The sequence below is a fragment of the Elgaria multicarinata genome, chromosome 1 (genome assembly GCF_023053635.1).
Source record: "Elgaria multicarinata webbii isolate HBS135686 ecotype San Diego chromosome 1, rElgMul1.1.pri, whole genome shotgun sequence".
Classification (NCBI taxonomy): domain Eukaryota; kingdom Metazoa; phylum Chordata; class Lepidosauria; order Squamata; family Anguidae; genus Elgaria; species Elgaria multicarinata.
The window spans coordinates 48,559,862-48,580,773 of record NC_086171.1 but is presented as its reverse complement, the minus strand read 5'-3'; the positions used below and the strand labels follow the sequence as shown (position 1 = coordinate 48,580,773).

Here is a 20,912-nt window from a genome sequence, read left to right as displayed (position 1 = left end):
TCCTGTAATTAGGCCTGCGACTAACTCAGAATATTTTTAATTAAAATATTTTGGTCAATGTGTTGCACCAAATTAGGCCTTTCAGTGCAGATTTAATTCTGGAAATAGCGTGATTAGAATATTCAATGAGCTGTGCTCGATTTAGGGTTAATTTGTACATACAGTATTTTAAATGTCTCCATTGTAAGTGTTTTAAAGAATAGACTTGACAGTTTTCCTACTAAAAGTTACTGAGTTGTTCATGCAGGTAAGAAATGTATGGTGTGTGGGGTGTCCGTGTGTTAATTAGTAGTATAGCACTTGCAAGAGGAGTAAATGTAGAAAGATTTTGGGATATTTGTGACTTTTTATATGAAGCATAGAAGAAACTAACAAGGCAGAATATTCACCAATTAAAATGAGAACTCTTAGCACGCTAATATTGCAAATAGCATTCTTTCAAAGAAAATTCTGAACAGAAATTACAAGTCTATTCTAAATTGGTTTTCATGTCAAAAGACAAAGTTAAATAAAAACAACACCTTCTTTGAACAGTAAAGGTTGTTTTCCCCCCATATTTTTATATAAATTAAGGAGTCATAGCAAGTAAACAGATTTGGTGGTTATTGCTTCCTAGTGAAAATCATCCCTTTGTAATTCTTTTATTCTGGGAACATGAGCAGTGATTGACAGGTAGGTTGAACATATGGTTCATTGTAGAGAAAAAACACTTCTCAAGTGAATCAATTGGGGGAGCTGTAAGAACAGTAGAGTCACCATTTTTATGCAGTCACTGGAGAAGGTTTCCACAGCAGCCTGGTTAGAATTCTTTCTGTCCCAGAAATCCAGATTAAATGTTGACAAAACATGTAATTGAAGGGGTTTAATATTTTTAAAAAGCTGATGAGTAAAACAAAATTTTATTCTTCTCTGGTTTTTTTAAAGATTAATAAACGGGTTCATTTAAAATGGTTCATGAAAGCTTGTTTTTTTTGTCACTGTAGATATGATGATATTCTGATCAATGGGCTACCAGATTGGCGACAGCCTGTATTTTACTACAGGCGAGTGAGGAAAATGAGCAATGCAGAGTTGGCATTGCTGTTGTTCATTATCCTCACAGTGGGTCATTATGCTGTGGTTTGGTCAATCTACCTGGAAAAACAACTGGTAAGCATTCATAATAAGCTTTATCTAAAAGCTCTGAAAAAGTGTTCAGGATTTTTGGATTTCCCTGCTGTTAATTTATCTCTCTCTGTGCTCTAAATTTGTTTTTGTTTTTTAGTGTGTGTTTTTATGGATAAAAATGCTTCCAAAAATATACTTATAACAAAATCGTATATAAATGATTGCTTTTAAATAGTTTACAGCATTTAAAAATAAAATACAAACTTATTTACTTTCAGGAATCTGATTTTATCAAATGAGCCAGGGAATACCTTTTAGAAACAAAGTATTGGAGGCTAAACCAAGCCTTCCTAATGAAACATACAAATGTGGATTTTGGGGTTTTCCCTCTGCCCCCACCCCACCCCCAGCTTTGAGTCTTGATGTCTGAAATTCATACTCACTCTGGCTTTTAATGTCTTAATGGAGGTTTCCTCCCTACCCCCAAATTGAAGTGTCTTTCAAATGTGATAAATGTTCCAGGGTTCGAATGGTAAAATGACAGAAGCAAAGAAATGTTTCAAATGTTGGTTCCTTCTTGTCTACTAGAAAGCAAAAGAGCATTCTTATTTATATGCTAAATTTTTTTATATATAATTTGAACAGTACTCATTCATTAGCATCTGTTTTGTTCTTTTTATATTTTCAGAACTACTGTATTAAAGTTGTTGAATAATAAAACAAGGCTTAAAAAGAAAGAAAGGAAAAGAAAACTTTGATTGCTGTGGATATACACATGATTGACAGAGTTGGACTTCATGTGTTTTTAAGGAGTGGATGCCATGGCAACAGTTTTTGTTAGATGTTTTTACTTAACCATGTAGCCCCCCTCCATAAATTTGCATAAATGCTGTTCTGTTTTATTCCTAATTGAAGAACCTTCCTAACAGTTGCAGAGCACATGTTTGTGATAACCTCTAACAGTTTTTCTTTCTTTATTAGGATGAACTGCTTAGCAGAAAAAAGAGGGAGAAGAAGAAAAGGGCAGGAGGGAAGAATATGGATGAAGTGAAATTTGGCGTAGACAAGAATGAAAGGTGGGGAATTTCGGAAAATCTTTCCATGGAAGCATTTTCTTCTGTTGAAAGAAGCGCTGAAATAATTTTTGACATCCAGGCACATAAAATAGCATTTTGTGAATGTTTTGACACTCCTTGAAAAGAATCTGTTATGTGTGTTATTTTAATAAAAACTCTGAGAAGATGTTAATTATAATTTCAGAGACATAGGTGTGAACTGACAGTATACAACCATACTGGAGAGTCAGTATTTAGAGTGTAGAATTGGTACCTGGGAAATCTGGGTTCTAGTCCCCACTTGACCATGAAACTCGCTGGGTGACTGGGGGCCAATCTCTGACTCTCAACTTTACCTACCTTAGAGGGTTGTTGTGAGGATAGAATGGAGAGAAGGAGGACCATGTAAGTTGTTATGGGTTCCTTGCAAGAGGGGAAAAGATGAGATACAAATGTAAATAATAATAATAATAATAATAATAATAATAATAATAATGAGTATGCACTTTGGTGGACTAATGGCAGTTATGTGCAGAATTAATTTAAGTGGCAACTGGTCTGTACTTTAATTTTAGGGGCAGAATTAAGCAAAGGGGTCTTATTGAATGAAGAATAGTCACTGAGGCTTTTATTTACAGAATTTTATCTGCAATTATTTTGGCATAGGTTTTAGCTAGCATGGTAAGGCTTAGAAGCCAGGAGGCATTAGTGAAATGTTCTCGCTCCTGTGGTTCCCCTCGCCCCCCTTTTAAGCTAAGAAACAACATGAGGGAAAATAGTGACATTCAGAATACTCCAAAAGATACCACCATTTCTTCTATTGATTCATAGAAAGAAATAAAGGGTTTAAATAGTTCACACAGCAGGGGCATGAATTGGATCAATGCAGGATAGAGAGCAGAGACCATTCTGCCTGTCTTCTGTTCTGATGACATCAGTGAGTAATGCTTCAGTGAACTGCAAATGACATTAATTTTTATGTATTGGTTTGTTTATGCTACAGTCTTCATATCTGGTTGTCAGCGCTTGTGACTGGTTTGGTGGTGGTTTCTTCCTTCCTTCCTTTCTTTCGTGTGAAGCCATCAAAAATGCTGAGGGGTTTATTTTGTGAAGTGCAGACAAGCCCAGTGTTAAGGGAGGCGCTCTGAAGATATTTATCTTAATGGTTATATTTCATATGAAAATATTTACATGTCCCCATGACAGGTTGCTGCTTATTTTAGCACTTCATGTACCTAGTTGGAAGCTTTTATGGCAATGCATGCTACAAAACATATATAGTAATGTCTGAAAACCTTTTTATTTCCATAGATTACTAGAGAAACCACAGTGGCGGGACCTGCTTCCATGTAAGCTAGGAATATGGTTCTGTCTGACAGTAAAAGCGTTGCCTCAACTATTTCAGGTAAAAGTCCGTTCTGTGTCTCCTTCCCTCTGTTTTCTTTCTTCCTTTCTTTTTTGTAGTTTTGTAACTCTCCCCTATTTTTGTAAGTCTCCCACGTTTTTATTCTCATTGCATGTCCTGCATTTTATTTATAGGAATTTTCTGTCTTTAGGAAAGTAACTACTTCAAGCCAAGATAATGTTTTATAGTTGTAAAATGTGGAGCCCTGTGATTCCCATATGTGCATTGATTTATAAATGCTGAAGACATTGAAAGCTCTGCTAAATAAATGGAAAAAGAGGGCAGAAATCTCACTTTTAAAATAGAGTATCAGGACCAACAGCAGTGTGTTGAAAGACTTGCTATTTATATTGGGCCCTAAAGCATTAAAATATTTTCTATATGAGTAATAAAATATATAAATATGAATAGCAATTCAGATTTCAACAAGACAGGAAAACAAATTAAATCTTATTCTCTAAATAGAATAAATTAAACTTCAGCAACTTGGCTTCCCACCCTTTTATCAGATTTCAAATTACTTGAATGACTTCAAGGGCTTTAAAATGCTTTAAAATGCTGCAGTGTGAGGTTAAATATCATGGCAGTATTTTGGAGAGGTGCAGATCCAACTAAGTGTGTGTGTATTTCTAAGAATTGTAACTGGTTCTTGGCCACTGTTATAAAACAGTACTATAAGACTTTAAAAGGTTGGTGAATATTGTGATCATCTTAACAAATTTATTGAATTTGGTTGAGGTGAGAAGGGGGTGCAGTTTTGTTGCCTAAAACATCATAATTAAAGTTTTCCTTGAGTCATTTTAAATCTTTTTTTACACGTTTCTCTTTATGTCGGTGCAGACAGCGAGACAGGTTAAGTTTCAGAATTGCATGTCATTAACAACCTATTAACCCAGACCTTGATATTACATCACTATCTGAATTGATATCTAAGCTCTTACTGACGGTGATAGTGCTGGCAGAGTTAAATTAAAATTTGAGATGAAGGAGCTGGGGAGGAAGGAAGAAGTTTTTTTTTTCATTTTAAAGTCCCAAACATAGACTTGAAAGTGTGTGGAGAATGAATAGCATGTATGTAATTGCCAGGGCTGCCAGAGAGAGAAAGAGAGGATTTGGCACATCAAGTCGTTGCTTCCACTTGCTAGTATGTTCATAAGTAAACTGTTGAACCTGAAACAGCTTTGACTGGCCAGAGAGCATCTTCTCTTCCCCCATCCCCAAATCTAAGAGCAGGTAAAAATAATACAGTGGATTGGTCCATGGGATTGGGACTTGTATTTGGGGTTGGCTACAATGGCCAAATCAGTGCTGGTGGTCAACACTACAGAAGGTTGATCCTCTGATGTAGCCTTCTTGCTACAGAGACTGCATAACTGTTAAGGAAGTTTGGCAAGATGTGTGTTGCACCAAGGGAAAAGCAAACTCAGGGTCCACATGGATGTGATATTTAGGGTACAAGAGGAGACAAACTTGTAAAAGTCAGAGGGATAAGACCTTTTTCTGCATTGGCTACCTGATCTCTGGTCCGGCTTGGCAACGTGGGTTCTGTATCTCCCAAATCCTTCTCATTCTTAGTGCTGGTAAATGCAAAGTTGATATAAAATAGAAAGTCTCTTCTCCATGATTAGGAGTGGGAGCTTAAGTCAACTGTTATTTATTACTGAGACATGGGTTGGGTGAGATGAGTCTATGTATACTGGCCTGACTTGTGCTATCCAGCTACTTAGTCCACCATCAACCTTGGGACAGATGTGAGTGAAGTACGACTGGCCATGATTAACTTGGGCTGTTTATCCTTGCATACAGGGAATGAGTGCTGATAGACTGGACTTGGATGCCACTGACTGATTTGGAATACTGCTGGTATAATGGCTGGTATAATGGCCTAGCAGAGACTATAACTGAGCTGTGGGGTGATCTTGAGACTGATGTACTGGGTGACTTCAGTGCTCATGCCAAGACTAGAGCTCTGAACTTCATGACATCCGTGGTGCTGGGCCAATTTGTATTGGGTCCTGTACATGTGAAAGGTCATAAGCTAGATTCACTGTTATAATAAGGATGGTCCATCTCGAAATTTTATGGATTCTTAAGGTTTCCAGAATGCTCTGAGGGTAGTAATGAGAGATTCTGGAGAGAGGACAGTCCACACCTCAATCAGTTTGTGTAATATGAATTGACTGAATGATCAACATAGCTATCCCACTGGGGTAATTCACCCCTCCCCACCTCCCCCCCCCATTTCATAGATCTTTAGCTTCATGATTTACAAAAGAGCTGGGAGATATGAAGTGGATTAGGAGATTATTGGAGTGCTGGTACATGATGGAGGATTCCCTAGAGAATATCTGCAGGCATATGATGCGGCAACCATGGCAGCGAATAAAATCTTTCTTCTTTGCTGCCCACTGCAGTAGCCAAATACATTCTACTGAGCTTTTCTGGTTGGTGTGTGTGGTGCAAAGATGAGACACCAGATGGTGGTGATGCATCTTGACTTTACTGTGACAATTTTGTACAATTCTCTGTTGGTTATAGTTGCTCAGGTATGATCTGGTTTTAGATACTGCCAGTTCCGTGAGAAACTGTGTCAGAGGCGACAGAAACAGCCTCTTCCTGCAGTGGATTGGGTCTGTTTGAATTGGTCTTCTTTGAGGATGTTGACAGTGCTGAGGGGTTGTGCAGGCTATTGCGTGCTGTTTGGATTCATGCCAACTGATGAGCACCAGCCAGGCTAAACAGTGGTTGCCGGGTTAGAATTATAAATGCCTCATTAGAGGAAAGCAGGGTTCCTCCTGCTGTAAAAGAGGCAGTGATTCACCATCCAGTGTTAGCCTGGTATCCAATCTCTCCTTTTGGTTGGTTGAGTGTTTGGGAGCAAAGCAGCCCTAGCCATTTATGGATGAAACATCCTTTCTCACCCCTTTTCAATCTGACCTGGCTGGTTATGGAACTGACATCTTCAATAGTTAATGATCTTCATCTGGAGCTAAACTGTGGAGGGCTAAAACTCACTGGATTTCTCCGTGCCTCTTGATACTGTGGACCACATCACTGTCTTGAAACATCTTGAACAACTGGTTTGGGTGTTGGGTCTTACTCCCCAGTAGTTCTTCTCTTTTCTGTCTGCCCACACCTATAGGGTGACTGGTGGTAATGGTAGCTCAGCTCTGTGAGAATTGGCATATGGTATTCCACAGGGCTCAGTGTTGTTATCAATAGTATACACTATTTCTATTAAGCTGTTGCATATGATTATGCATAGCTTTGTGGTTTGGGGTTGCCAATATGCCAGTGCCAGCCATCTCCATATTTCTGTAAGTAAGCTCTGTCCTGAACCAGTCTCCAGAGGTTGTGGTTGGGTTGATGATGGCAAATACATTTAAAATGGAGGTGATTCTGGGATGAATCTTCAGTCTTTGGAGTGAGTTAGTATCTGTGATATAAGAGGTTAAAGTATCCCTGTCTTAGCAGGTGATGGTGGCCAGAGCTGTGTGTTGCAAACTTCATTTTGTTGCATAGGTTCTATCCCTTCTTAGGAAAGTGGTGATTTTTCTACCCTAGAAGGTTATAAAAGCATGAATCAAATTGGCCACTGTAATGTAATGTGCTATACATGGAGCCGTCACTGAAGACAATTCAGATGTTTCAGCTGGTGCAAAGTGCTTTAACTGCCTTTTAATGTGAATGTTAAGGTGCATGAGCATATTTGTTAACTGCATTGGCTGCTGGATTCTATTCAAGGTGTCAGTTCAGGAGTGGGAAACTTCAGAAGGTTGGGAGCCAATTTCCAGACCCCAGACTCCAAACTCCTGTTGTTGCATTGGCCACAGTGGCAGAACAATCAGTGGCAAATCACTATAGAGAAACCAAAGGGACAATTATTATTATTATTATTATTATTATTATTATTATTATTATTATTATTATTATTATTATTTATTTATTTATTTGTTACCCGCTTCTACCTCTGGATCTTGAAAATGCTAAATATGAAATTTCTGAGTTTCCATAGCAGTTTGATGCCAAATTTCAGCAGCAGACCCTTGATAATTTTGCCACTGCACCACAGAATTTCAGCAGCGTTGGGGGAGCAGGGACCTCACTCGAGGCCATGTGGGGGGTGGGGAGAGAGTCTTGCTCAGTCCATGTTAGGTAAAACCCATTTAGGAAAGGAGTCCCTATCGCAGTACCAATGGAGAACTCCAACAGCATTCACAAAGCTCTCCTCTCCAAGCCCCCTTTAAAAAAACAGCTTTAAGAAAAACCTTGGAAAATATTAAAGCAGCCTTCTTTCTAGCCTCTAGTCCTGTTTTCTCTCCCCTCTACCTCTTTACCTCACTATTTCTCTTCCTCCCGCCTCTCTAGCTCACTTTTGACTAGCCAGGCCCCCATGGCAGCCATTATATGACTAGCCACTTCCTTCGTGGGAGCCATTTTGTGGTGATGCCTACAGCAGTTCCTCAAATGCCCACATTTGGGTTCCTTGGAGGAAAAAGGGTTGGGGACCCTCTGCCTTAGGAGCTGCATCTCCTGAACCATTCCCATTTGACAAACTAGGACCTGCTTCATGTATCCTAACAATATGAGATTAGAGAATCTACTGGTAGGAGCAGGATCTCTGTAAGGTTATGGAATGTTGAGATGAGATGGTGTCCACTCTCCACAATTTGAAAAGGTGATAAGAACCTTATTGTGTGGTGTAGTGGCTACGGTGTTGGACTGGGAGTCAGGAGATCCGGGTTCTAATCCCCATTCGGCCATGTAAACCCACTGGATGACTTTGGGCCAGTCACAGACTCTCAGCCCAACCTACCTTGAAGGGTTGTTGTTGTGAAGATAAAATGGAAAGGAGGAGAATTATGTACACCGCCTTGGGTTCCTTGGAGGAAAAATGGTCAGATATAAATGTAATAAATTGTTGTTGTTGTTGTTGTTGTTTTATTTTGGGAAGTCTTTGGTAACTCTGCTTGATTAGACTTTGGTCTAGGTGGGGACTGCATCTCATTTAATTTGTTAATCACTATTGCTTGATTATTTAACTTACTATAAAGCTATGTTTATTTTATCTATGGAAGTCGCACTGATCATAATAAAAGTGGCTCCTACCTATTTTAAATAAATAGTAAAACTCATAAAGCTGAGAAAGGTTGGAGCTGATTTTCTAGTTATTGGGGAATAAGGTTGTTGGTCCCCAAGTCTAACAGAAGCAGCATGAGGAGGCGGCAAACTGTGTTTTTCACCAGCTGGAGCATCCAAAGGCACAAGCCCAGACAGAGTGTATCCCCAAGGTTACAAAGGCAGCAGTGATAGAAGCAAGATCCCCGTCTTCAAGAAGAGGCACAACCTGTGTATCAGATGTAATAGATAAAAGGTGCTCCTAGCAGCAATGCCGTGTGCTTCCGAGAATTCAATCATACACTTGGACTTGGCACAAAATAACGAGTGTTATTTACCATGCCTAAGCTTATCCCTAATTAAAGCTGCTTTGTGGGGGGAGAGGAGAGCAAGGTTAGTTTATTCCTTGAAAGTTTTAAACAGCTGAATTGGTTTTTTCCCTAACCTTAAAGAATAAAGATGATGCTTCCATTCTTAAAATTAAGCCTCTCCTCCCCTTCTCTCTCTCTCCCCCCCCCCAAATTAAGGGACTTTTGCCATTGTGGTTTGGTTCCAGATGTCCCCTGTGAGAGTGGGAGCACTTATGCACAGGGGAGGTTCTCTGTTTCCACCATTGTATTACATCCCATGCATTCTGAAGGGCTTCCTTCCCCCAAGCCTCTGGAATGGCTTTGAGGGGAAGAGCACGTAGGGGGAGAAGGGGAGCTTGCAGCAAGCAAAGTCTGTATGTGAGCAGAAGCGCCTTCCATTTATGCAGAGGAGAATCTTTAGATCCAAGCCTGTGTCTTTTTAATACATCCTAAAAGAGATGCGAGCGGCAGGGTGGCTAACTATCCACTTACATGAATCACGTTGCAAAGCTGCTCCCCACATCTGATTGTCATTTATCCAACTGAATGTTTTTCATTGCTCCTGCTCCTTCTTTTCCTTTCCCCCTACCTCTAATACATGAAGGCACTTAAAATAATTAAGGTACTTCTTTACTTCAGAAAACTGCTTTGTATGCATGTCCACAGGTTAGCCGCTGTCATTTTTGTTCTCTGCTATGCCAGCTGTTCTCTGTTCTCTAGAGTTAGAAGAAAAATGGTATGCAGGTTTCAAAGTATAATTTTTTGAGAGCTTTATTTTTAATTATTTTGTGGAGGATGGGAGGAGGCAGATTAAGATGGATTTCTGATACAAGAAGAGCCGAGGCGTATGTTACCAAGTGGGAGACAGCAGAAGTGCCACTCATGCATCCTTCTAAATCTTTGCCTCCAGTGACAATTTGGAAGTGGGGAAGTTTGCAGGTCTTGCCTGCAGCGAGACCCATGGGCTTGGGAGGTCATCTCAAGCACACACGGCTCATTGTGGGTGAAATGTGTAAAGTGCTTGTAGGGCTGGGGTCTTTTCCAGCCCTGCTAGCTGATTGTGTTTGGTTTACTTTGGATGTTGAGGATTGAACCTAGAACCTTCTCTGTGCAAGGCTCTACTACGCGAGCTATGGAATTCGGTGCCAAAGAATGGGTGTTTCTGCAGTTCCCGCTCTATAATGCAGTGATAGGCAACCTGGTATCCTCCAGTTGTTTTGGATTGCAACTGCTATAATCCCTGACCATTGGCCATACTGACTGTAGTCTCAAAACATCTGGAGGGCACCAGTTTGCCTACCACTGCTGTAATGGATCATTCAGATGCTCGGCATCATCTCATGTGTGGACCCCCTTACATCATTCAGGAGTCCTGCTGAAGCCTAGAGTCATACAGAAGACATGCACTCTTCCAGAATGATGTGCTGACAACTTGATGATTTAATAAAACCACCCAGATGGCTCAAGCAAGTGAACCAAGCCTAAAAGTGGGGGTGTGAGACACACAAAATTATTAGCCATTGAAAGAGGGAGGATTCCTTCCTTATCCCCAGATTTGGTGGTTAGACAGAGTTGTAACACATGAGAGCACTTGCAGAATATTCTTCCATTGAGTTTCCCAAGAGACAATTCCTTGGCACCTTCACCACCAACTAGTTCCCTGTTATCTCCAGTTACAGCAGTCTCCAAGGAAGCAAGGCCAGGCTGTGGGTAATCCACAAGGTTATGACTGGAGGAATGGGATCTTTCCTGACCTTTAGTGGCACAAATTTTAAGTGAAATATTAAGTGCCACTAAAAATCTTGCATTGGCAGAACAAGTTATGGAAATGGGTCATCTATTTTGTGTCTTGTCTTCAGTGTGTGAAAAGAAAGCAATCCTGATGCACGTTGAGAAAAGAGAATTGTTGGTGAATGATTTGGGTGTGGGGAGGGGGTGCATGCTGTTCGTGCTGTGTTGAATCAAGTGGTTTTTGTTTTGTTTTACAGAATAATAAATCTCAGTGTAAAGTAACAAAACCGTAATAGATCCTTCACTTTGTTTGTTTTAGGGAAGAAAGTGAATTCTAAAGGAATCGGAACAGTTTGTTTTGAAAGCTATATATGGGGTGATAAGGTTGATTTATACTTCCTGAAAATTTTATATGAGACCATTAAACATTAACTTGAATGCCATAATGCAGCTAAATGGGATGCATTGCATAGGTCAGAGCATTGGTCACAAAGGCTGCAATCCTTAGCACTCCTACTTCAAAGTAAGGTGTGTTGGCATCAGTGTTACATAGAAAGCCTGGTTAAAATTGGGTGAAAAGTCATCCGTGGGCTTGGTGAACCAAAGGTGGAGTTGTTAAGCAAAGGAGAGTAATTGCAATGCAAATTAAGAAAATAAAACAGAATCCCATTCAAACCCACAACTAATAATCTAGAAGGGATCAAGAAATGTTCTTTGCTCCAGTAAAAGATGTTAAAGTGTGGTTTCGAAGCATATTTCAGTGTTTTAAGATGGATGGTGTGGGGAACTTCAATTTCTGTGTTACAGTATTTTCCCTCTTTATAGGGAAGATTTTTTTTCTGTTTTCCAAGTAATTCTTTTGTGTCCACCCACATCCTTAATTTGCAAGATGCAGGCTTCCATTCAATTTGCATCACAGTTCCAGATTCCAGAACTCTATTTTGCATCTTTTATTATGTTTCCACAGTAGCGAAGCAGGAAAACTGCTCTCTAGTTTCTGCAGAAATGATAGGACTTCAGTGAACCTTGCGTTACTTCAGTTGTGAAGTCAAGTGAAAACTTGTAGGAAATATTTCCCAGGAATGTCTACGCAAGTCCCACTGAAATAAATGGGAGCAGTGGAAGAGCATGGCTGCGTTCTTGCATAGTTCTCATTCATTTCACTGGGATTAATGGTGTGGATTAATTTTCTGACTGTTAATTCCTTTTTTTTTAAAAAAAAATACTATATCCTTAAGATGCTTTGGTATATAACACGCTCTGACTCCTCGAGTGGTTTCTAATTGTTTTCATTTGCTGTTTTAATTGACATTTAGTTGACTTGTTTGCTTTTATAAGTGCAAAGGTGGGGTGTATGTTCTCATATAAATTAAACAATTGGGATGGCAGGCTTTTTCTTTTTTCTTTTTAAACCTTTTTTCACTAACGAAAAAGACTGGGTTAAACACTCTCATTTGATTGCATGTAAATAAGAAGATTTTAATTATTCTCACAGATTTGCTGGCTGGATGCTGTTCAAGTCAGTGACCTGTAGGTGTTCTAATGACAACGTTGTGATTACTTGGGGAAAAACATTAATTCAGGGGATACTTTTGTTTTGTTCTGTAAGAACAGTCCAGTGAGACAGCAAACAGATTGCATGTACGTATCTTTTGAATTCCAAAAGGCTGAAGCTTTTCCTCTTTGAGAGAGCTTCATTTTGCATCCTGGCCTGTCTTTTTGTGTGTGTATTTACATCTCTCTTCATATTGTGTTGTGAGACAGATGGAGGTTTATGTTTAAGTAACACACTGAAAAAGGACTGTCAATTGTTATTGTATACTCTTGTCTTGGCAAGCAAGGCTACCAGCTTTCTTTATGTTTCTTGCAGACCACTACCTGAGTTCTGCACTGGGCAAGACAGGAGGGAGGAAAGTTCAAGTTGGGCGCTTTGTGGGGAGATGGTGATTTTGTTTTTAATTTGGATAGTTGGTTTTTTAAGTGCAGGAGTAGTCAGCTGTCAGCCTGCAGGACAAATTCAGCCCATGAAATAACTCTGTGTGGTCCCTGGTGGCATTTCCCAATTTTAATCAAGGTGTAGTCAAAATGCTTGCAAAGGATTGCATTTCAGGTTTACATTTCTATTTGAGTTTCGTACTTAATATCTTGCCCATGCCTGGCTGCATGTGCTGCATAACAGAGAAGCCTTTGCTATTAGCTGGCACCAGTTTTATTAAGGAGACTGAGCAGCCATGAACGGGTCAACCAGTGCAACAAAATATACTTCAGGGCCTTTGAATTCTCTGGAGAATTGCGGCCTACAACAATACAAAAGTTGAGCATCCTTGATCTAGGGAAATAAGATGGCAGAATGAAACAACAAAGTTACCAGGAAGTCAGGGGAGAATTACGGGGATCATTTTGAACTTATGCGGCAGGGTCTTGCTATTTACTGTTTTACTCTGTACAGCACCATGTACATTGATGGTGCTATATAAATAAATAAATAAATTAATAATAATAATAATAATAATAATAATAATAATAATATGTGTGAAGCTAAAATATGCTGTAGCTCAGTGATAGAACACTGTGAAAAGTCTCAGGTTCAACCTCCAACATCTCCAGCTAAGGCTGGGAAAGGCTCCTACCTGAAACCCTGGAGAGCTGCTGCCGGTCAGTGCAGGCAATACTGAGCTAAGTGGACTGATGCTCTAATTTGGTATAAGGCAGCTTCCCATCTTCCTACACTTCCTGCTTCCTTTTTATGTAATATAAAATGTTACCTCTGATATTTGCTTAAAATGGAGAGCTGAAAATCAGTACATATGACTGATACGTTCTTTGAAACATTTCTGTTTTGATGATGAATATTGGGTTAGAGCTAGAGGAAAGTGCTTTTGCTTGGGCTCATTATAATACTTAAAGAATAAATATGATTCAATATCAGTTTTGCAGATTCAGAATCTGAAAAGAGAAGACACTTGACATTTTTATGGTCTTTCATTTGTTCAGAAGGAGATGAACATAATCAGCAGCATAAAGCTCTGGATATATTTATGGGTGTGGTTTTTTTGGTTACCATGCAAGAGTTGAGGATATACCTCCTTGCAACACACAAATGTTTTGCCCATTTGCTACAGAAATGTTTGGTTTTTTTATAGCTAGTCCAGGTTGTAGTGATACTGCTGGAAGTACATGTTCCATTTTTGAAAGTTGGAAAGCTTCAGCCTGATCTCTTATATGCTACAATAATTCAAACTATAGTGTTTCACCATTAATTATTAGTCTTTGCCAGCTTTGACTACTGAAAATTGTATTTGTTTTTCTCTCCTTTTTTTTGTCGTTTTTATCTGAGCCTCAGTTCCAATTGTTCCATGATTGACACACCAGAGAGATTGACAGATACCCCTTGGAGTCTGATGTCTGGAGGTCGCATAAGCAATAATAGATTCTGTTCCAGAATTTAGCATCAAATATTGGCTTTCAGTGTCAAAGGGGTTAAAGTTAAATGCTGATTGACTGTGTCTAAGATGAAACCATGGCAAAAGCATCCATGGTATATTGGTTCTGTGCATTTGAAGTAATCTCCAAAACTCAGCATGGAAAATGATTAATGATCATGTTTTGGTAATTTACTAATAATGAAATAAAACCCAGCAACACATTCAGGTCTCCTTGCGCATAAATATGAAATATTTTCAGATTGAAAAGCACAAATATATAGAAACAACAACCATAAAATTAACACAAACTTGAATTTGGAAAGGTCAAAATGCAGGCATTTCATTTGTTTTTAAAGCGCTTAAGTTACTGTCTATCATTTTAAACATTTACTTTCAGTTGTGCTGTATGTGTTACACACTGCAGGTCTGACCCTCTGAGGCCTAGAGCAGGGGCATTACTAGGCACTTAAAAGATTCGAGGCCCAGGCCCCAGGACACAAATCTGCATAAAATTTGCATATGCTAATTTATATCTGCACATGCACATTTAGAAATAAGTACCAGGATTACTTTAAATCACAGAAGACAAAGCCATCCAATTAATTTATCATCCAAATCACACTAAATAAATTTATTTATTTAATTAATTTGAACCACCCCCAGATCAACCTAAATCAGTATTTCCTCTTAAATTACAATTAATTTGCAGTGGTTGTGAACTGGTGTGAAACATGCACAAATAAGAGCAGTTGATAAGTTTTATTCTGAGTTTTCTAAGTTCAATTCCTATGGCAGTGGTGTTGCACATGTGGGAAGGGGAAAGTTAACCCTTCTCTTCCCAGCTGTGATACTCCTTGAAAATTGTGGTTGGGCTGAGGGAAAAAACTTCTGCTGGTACAAAGGAAAACTCGGGGCTCTGGGAAATAGATCCAGGCCCAGGTGTTGCAACGCCCTTCAGTCTAGAGCATATGCACTCTCTTTATTGTGTTCTCTTCACTTCACGTGGTAAAAAGATTCTGCTGTAGGTAAGAGCTAGATAGAAAGTTTCAGTTCATAACTTGCTGCAGGGAAAGCTCTACCTACAATGACAGAATTACTTTTCTGTCTTCCTGACTTGATCTTTTCTTTCTGCTTACTGCCATAAAACGAGCATTTTAGTTTGTCAAATGTGAGGGTTGCTAAATATAAATTGGGGCCAGTCGCATTAGAGCATTTTGCAGCCATGGCAGGGGCCCACAAAATTTGGCTGGCCTTGATAGCCAAGCCAAAATCTATGATCATTCATAAGAACATAAAAGCAAAGAAGAGCCCAGTTGGATCAGACCAAGCGTCCATCTAGTTCACACAATGGCCAACCATGCTGTCGACCAGGAACCCACAAGCAGGATATGATTGCAACAGCTCCCTCCCACTCATGTTCCCAAGCAACTGGTATATATAAGTTTATTGCCTCTGATACTGGAGGTAGCACAAAGCCTAGCCATCAGGACTAGTAGCCATTGATAGCCTGCCCCACATTTTTACCTGGAAGCAGTACCCATTATGTTCTATGGTGCTTACTCCTAGGCAATATCCATAAGGTTGCAGCTTTTGTCCCTGACCTGGGGAAGGGGAGCAGGGGCTTTTTTTTTTGGCCCAGGTCAGCTAAAGCACTTGAGTACCTTGGCTACCTGAATGGCCAGTGCCAATCTCTTCATCATGAACTGGAGGACAAGGTTGGGGCTCATTTGGGTGGGGAAGGTGTGGGGAGCACCTTGGCTGCCCATCACCCAAACAGCCCAGCCTTCCTCTCTAGCTCAGCCACCTGCAGGAGCAATCCCTGACCACTCTCCAGCTCCCAAGCTAGCGAGGGAGGGCAGGCCAGCTCTTCTGGCGGAAGGCAAAAGAGGCGTTCACACTGCCTTTGCCACCTGAACCAATTCTCAGCCTGTCCTTGTGGATTGAGACTGGCCGTTTGGGTGGATGAGGCTCTTGGAGGACTTTGGCTTGCCAGTGACAAAACAAGCCACTGTGCATAGCCCCTTCGCTCTAAACAGAAAGAACCGGTTTCCGCCAATTACAATCTAGGGAAGAAAGTTGTATGTCTGGCTAAAATGCAGCTAGTTCACTGCCACAGTAGTCTCACTGCTCAGATAATGTACATCTGTAAATACCTTAATTGATCTGTGCATTTAGCTTCCAGCATCCTAAGGAACTGAATTGGGATGATGGGCTGTACTGACCACTGATAGGATACATTTACACACTGCTGGAAAAGAGCAAGGAACATTGCTTTTTAAATCTGCAATGAATAAGCATTTCATTTTCTTAATTGCAGAGAGTTTCAGCAGTGTGTTGCTCTAAGGCAACTTCTTCATATTGTTGTTATGGCTGTGCTATGGTGGGCAATTACTGTCAACACCTTTTTCCTCGTTTGTATAATAAATTTTACAATTTAAATATTCGATTAATTCATCACCTGATTATTTCGCCTCCTAAATGATTAATTGCTGGGGCTTTAAATTAATCATGGTAAAGTTTAAAATGGTGTCACTGCAGCCAGCTGATTTGAGATGCTAATACCATTACATTTTCTTAAAGGAGGTCAGGCATCTGTATGTAGAATATAAAGAGACAAAAATGAAGGAGAAAGAAGAGGCCTTGGCTAGAGCTGAACTGGAAACACTTCCGAGTGAGTTTATTTTTCTTTCAAAGTGAAGTCTTAATTCCATATAGCCTTTCTAAAATAGGCATAGGGAGAGGGGAGGTCACATCTTTCACAAATGTGTTGTGTATACTAACTTCATCCTATGGAACTACAGAAAATGGGTTTTGCTTGGAACCAGGTTAACTGCAGTATGGTTGCCAAATGACCTCTGAATTCCTATTCCTTTGTAGAAATTTTTAATGTTGTTTAATTTTAAATGAATTAGCTACGTAAGAAATACTGTTGGGAAGAAATGAGTGAGAGATGTTAATAGTTCTGAGAGGGAGGACTTAGGTAAGGTCCCAAGGAAACAGACATCCCTGTGATCCTTTCTTGGTTTTGTGCTTGCCTGGAAATAATTCAAATAATTGGTGGTGAATTTTATAGCAGTTCCAAATTGGTTTGACTTCTAAGTATTTTAAAATGCACTGAAAATTATAAGCACCTGTATATAAAGCTTATGAGGCAAAGTTGCGATCCCTTTGATATTTTGAATTAGACCTTGGTGAGACTCTCTCAAATGCTTAAACATGATTTAACGGAAATATGTAACTTGTCCTAGTATTTGGAAAAGCTGTGAATGATTCTCCTTTTTCCTTCTACTGTGATTTGCTTATTTTATAACAACCAAGCATTTTACAAATGTTCTTCTCTTTTTTGTAATGCAAAGCCTGTTAAAGTTATAATCCTGCAGGCAGTATGTTTTCTTCATGGTACCATAATTTTTCCAATTTGCCCCACTTTTGTCCATAGTTATATCTAGGATATATCTGTTTTCACCCTTTTATATTATAGGTTAGGGTGACGGGGCAAACTACAATGTGAAGCAATTTCAAATTGTAGCTGTCCTTTAACTGTCTCTGTATGGCCTCCCCCACCCCAAAAGGTGGCTTTTAACTTTTTTGTACTGTATAATGGAAAGTAGAACAGTTATTTTTATTCTAAAATGAGTGATAATGGGTTATACCAAGTTATAAATGCAAGTAACAAATAAATGTTATTTAGATGGAAAGCAGTAAACTGCATTATTATTATTATTATTATTATTATTATTATTATTTGTGAAAAGGTATTCAGAAACAAAGTATGCTCCTATAGTTCCAGGGAAACGGAATCTTCTATGAATAGTTTACTCTTAAAAAGCACAATGTGCTGTTTTAGTGTTATATAAGAGTAAGCCCCCCTCGCTGTGTTCATACCTTCCATGCCGTGGCTTTTCTAGCTGTGATCTATCAACATGAAAATAGTTTTTAAAAATATTTGGCTGCAATACATGTTTGAATAATCTTTCTGGGCTGAGTTAGTGTTCTAATTCAAATTTTGTTTTTCAGAGGAAAAGAAACCTAAAGTCAAGAAACCAAAACCTGAATTTCCCGTATACACAGTGACTGAAACAAATGCATTTCTGACATCGTATGATCATGGCACTTCTATTGAGGAGATTGAAGAACAAATGGATGATTGGCTGGAAGATAAGAACAAAACACTAAAAAAGAAGGCAAGTATATCCACCATTCTAAGAAAGAGAAAAAAGGGTCAAGTCCAGGCAATGAATGGTATGCTACCGTATCATTTATTTATTTTAGTATTTAGTCCCTACCTTCCTGAACAAATAATCAAGGTGACTAACAAAACCAGCTCAATAAATACACCAGAAAAATAACCATAAAAACAAGACAGGTGTCTGAAAACAACAGTTTAAAAATAGGAACAGCAGGAGACAAATTTTATCTAAAAGCAGCATGGAGAAAAAGCCCATAGGAATACGATTGACTTCAGTATCTGCCCAAAGGTGAGCAACTGTGGGCCCAGGTGAACTTCTTTTAGAAGGCTATTCAAAACATCACCAAAGGACCCTATCCTTTGTACTTATCTGGAGATTAGCTGGTTCCAGAGCTTGTTTTATTTTTTTTAACCACAAGATTTATGCCCCACCACCTCCCACACTAGTCCTAAGACTTTCAGAGTGACTCTTGGTGTTAAAAATAATTCCAAAATAAAGCATAAAATGCAGTATTTTAAAAGCAGGACAATCAAGTAAAAATAGACCAGCTCCAGGAAGTGCACCGCAATCTAATGCATGCTTATTCAGAAGGAAGTCCCAGTATGTTTAATGGGGCTTATTGCCATTTAAGCATGCATGGGACTGCAGTCTAAAGGATCTAAAAAGATGGCAAGTGGGACAATAAAAGTTCTGGACAAATAAAAATGTCTTCACCTGGCACTGAAAAGTCAAGAAGGTCAACACTGGGCAAGCCTCTCTGAGAAGAGTATTCTACAATTAGAGTGCCATCAGAGAAGGCCCTTTTCCTGTTCATCATTCACTTTGCTTGAGAAGGCAGGAAAAGTTGGAGAAGGACTTTTCGAGGGTGATTTTAACATTCAAGCAAGTTGATGCAGGAGAAAGAAAGCCTTCAGGCACCCAGGTCCTAAGCTTTTTATATCTTCTGGAATGACTGCAAGAATTAACCACCACTTCATAACTGACTAATAACTCTAGATGGGCTGGGAAATCACATGTGCATTTATATATAGTATTATAAACTTTGTGAGTAGTTTTATAAATGCCATTACCTGCACACACACACACACACACACACACACCGGTCCGTATGTTAGAAATCTGAATTCGTGTAAGCGAATTTCATAACCATTCCTGATAAATGGAAATGTGCGTCAGATTTGTGTTTTACATGTGTGATATTTGCCCCTTCTTTTTTCATGATGGAGGATGGTGATCCATTTTCATAAGGAAACTTCAGCTCTTTTCGTTGTCTTAGGGTTTGGTTCCTACCTTTTAACAATTACTTCCACCATTCAGGAGATGAATTTCATTGGTGTATGCTAATATGCATAGCATTTGATAGGCCTCTTTCCAGTAATATTTGCAGCCCCTCAGCTACCTGCGCCATGCCTTACAGCAGTTCTTCCCATTTTGTGAGCCAACTTGTAGGTTTCCCCCCCCCTCCAGTGCTAAATTTAAAACATGAGCATTTCTACCTAGCAAGTATGTTGTCCTCGCCTAGCAGGTCTGAATCTTCTATATTATATGGCCACGTAATCAAGTGTAAAGATGTGGCTTTTTTCTAGGTTAAGTAAACTGTGAGAGCAGCTGCTGAAGTTTTGCCCCTTTTCTTAGTCTTATTCTTTATTACAAAATGAAGAACTCTGGATTGAATTAAATTTTATTTTTGTTTTAACCATCTGGAAAGGCTCTTACAGAAAATCGTATGCATGTTTGCTCAGAAGTAAGCCCCATAGTAAGTATGTTCAGGATGCAGTCTTTTGTTTGGGCTTGAAGCTTTTTGGGCACTTGTGTTTGTTTTTAGTTCTCATATACCACATCCTTCTAAAAAAAATAATTCATTCTCCAGCTCTTAAGGGTAGCTGTTTCAGTTGCACTTTTATATATGAAAATCCTCACTCCAGATATGATTATATGCTTGGATTCTTGTGAAATTGGCTGAACAAGTGATTCTCCCCACCACTGCCACCCTGCCCACACTTTTAAATTAGCCTGATACACACGTCAGGAAAAAGACTAAACCACTCTAGGAAGGATGTACCTTGTCCATATTTAGGGCAGTTATGTGCTAAATGCCAAATAGCATCAGTTTCTCCTAGTTTGCTACATTATGCATAGTTTGCTATATTTGGCAGTGCTAATGTTAGAATTGCACCTGTAAAATTTGTGGGAGGGGGAGATGGGGGGACTTGGAGGGGGAAATGTACAAGAGTGAGTGGTTTGTTTGGCATTAGAACAAAAAACTCTTCAAAGTGGGCATTACTAAGACATGAAAGACAGATGGATTCTTAGGTGTGTGGCTCTACATGAGCCTAATAAGGCAATTGTGATTGGCAGCAATTCATTTACCACACATTGAGGAAGTGAGTCTTGGGCACTGCAGGGAAGCAAAAGTGACCATTATCTTGGATTTGCAGAGCGTATTGCCAGTTACCAATGCATGAAGGAAGCCCAAAATCTTACACATTTAAAAAACTCATAATGAACCATGCGATTTTTGCTGAGGGCTT

General features: G+C 39.3%; 1 protein-coding gene across 1 annotated transcript in view; it reads left to right on the top strand.

The window, feature by feature from the left end:
* The window catches only part of DNAJC1 (DnaJ heat shock protein family (Hsp40) member C1), a 94,844-nt gene that overhangs the window by 33,540 nt on the left and 40,392 nt on the right, over window positions 1-20,912 (top strand). The window contains exons 4-8 of the mRNA XM_063127716.1: window positions 984-1,149; window positions 2,089-2,183; window positions 3,474-3,567; window positions 16,772-16,862; window positions 18,209-18,375. Coding sequence (XP_062983786.1) covers window positions 984-1,149; window positions 2,089-2,183; window positions 3,474-3,567; window positions 16,772-16,862; window positions 18,209-18,375 — 613 coding nt within the window. The remainder of the gene's footprint in view (window positions 1-983; window positions 1,150-2,088; window positions 2,184-3,473; window positions 3,568-16,771; window positions 16,863-18,208; window positions 18,376-20,912) is intronic.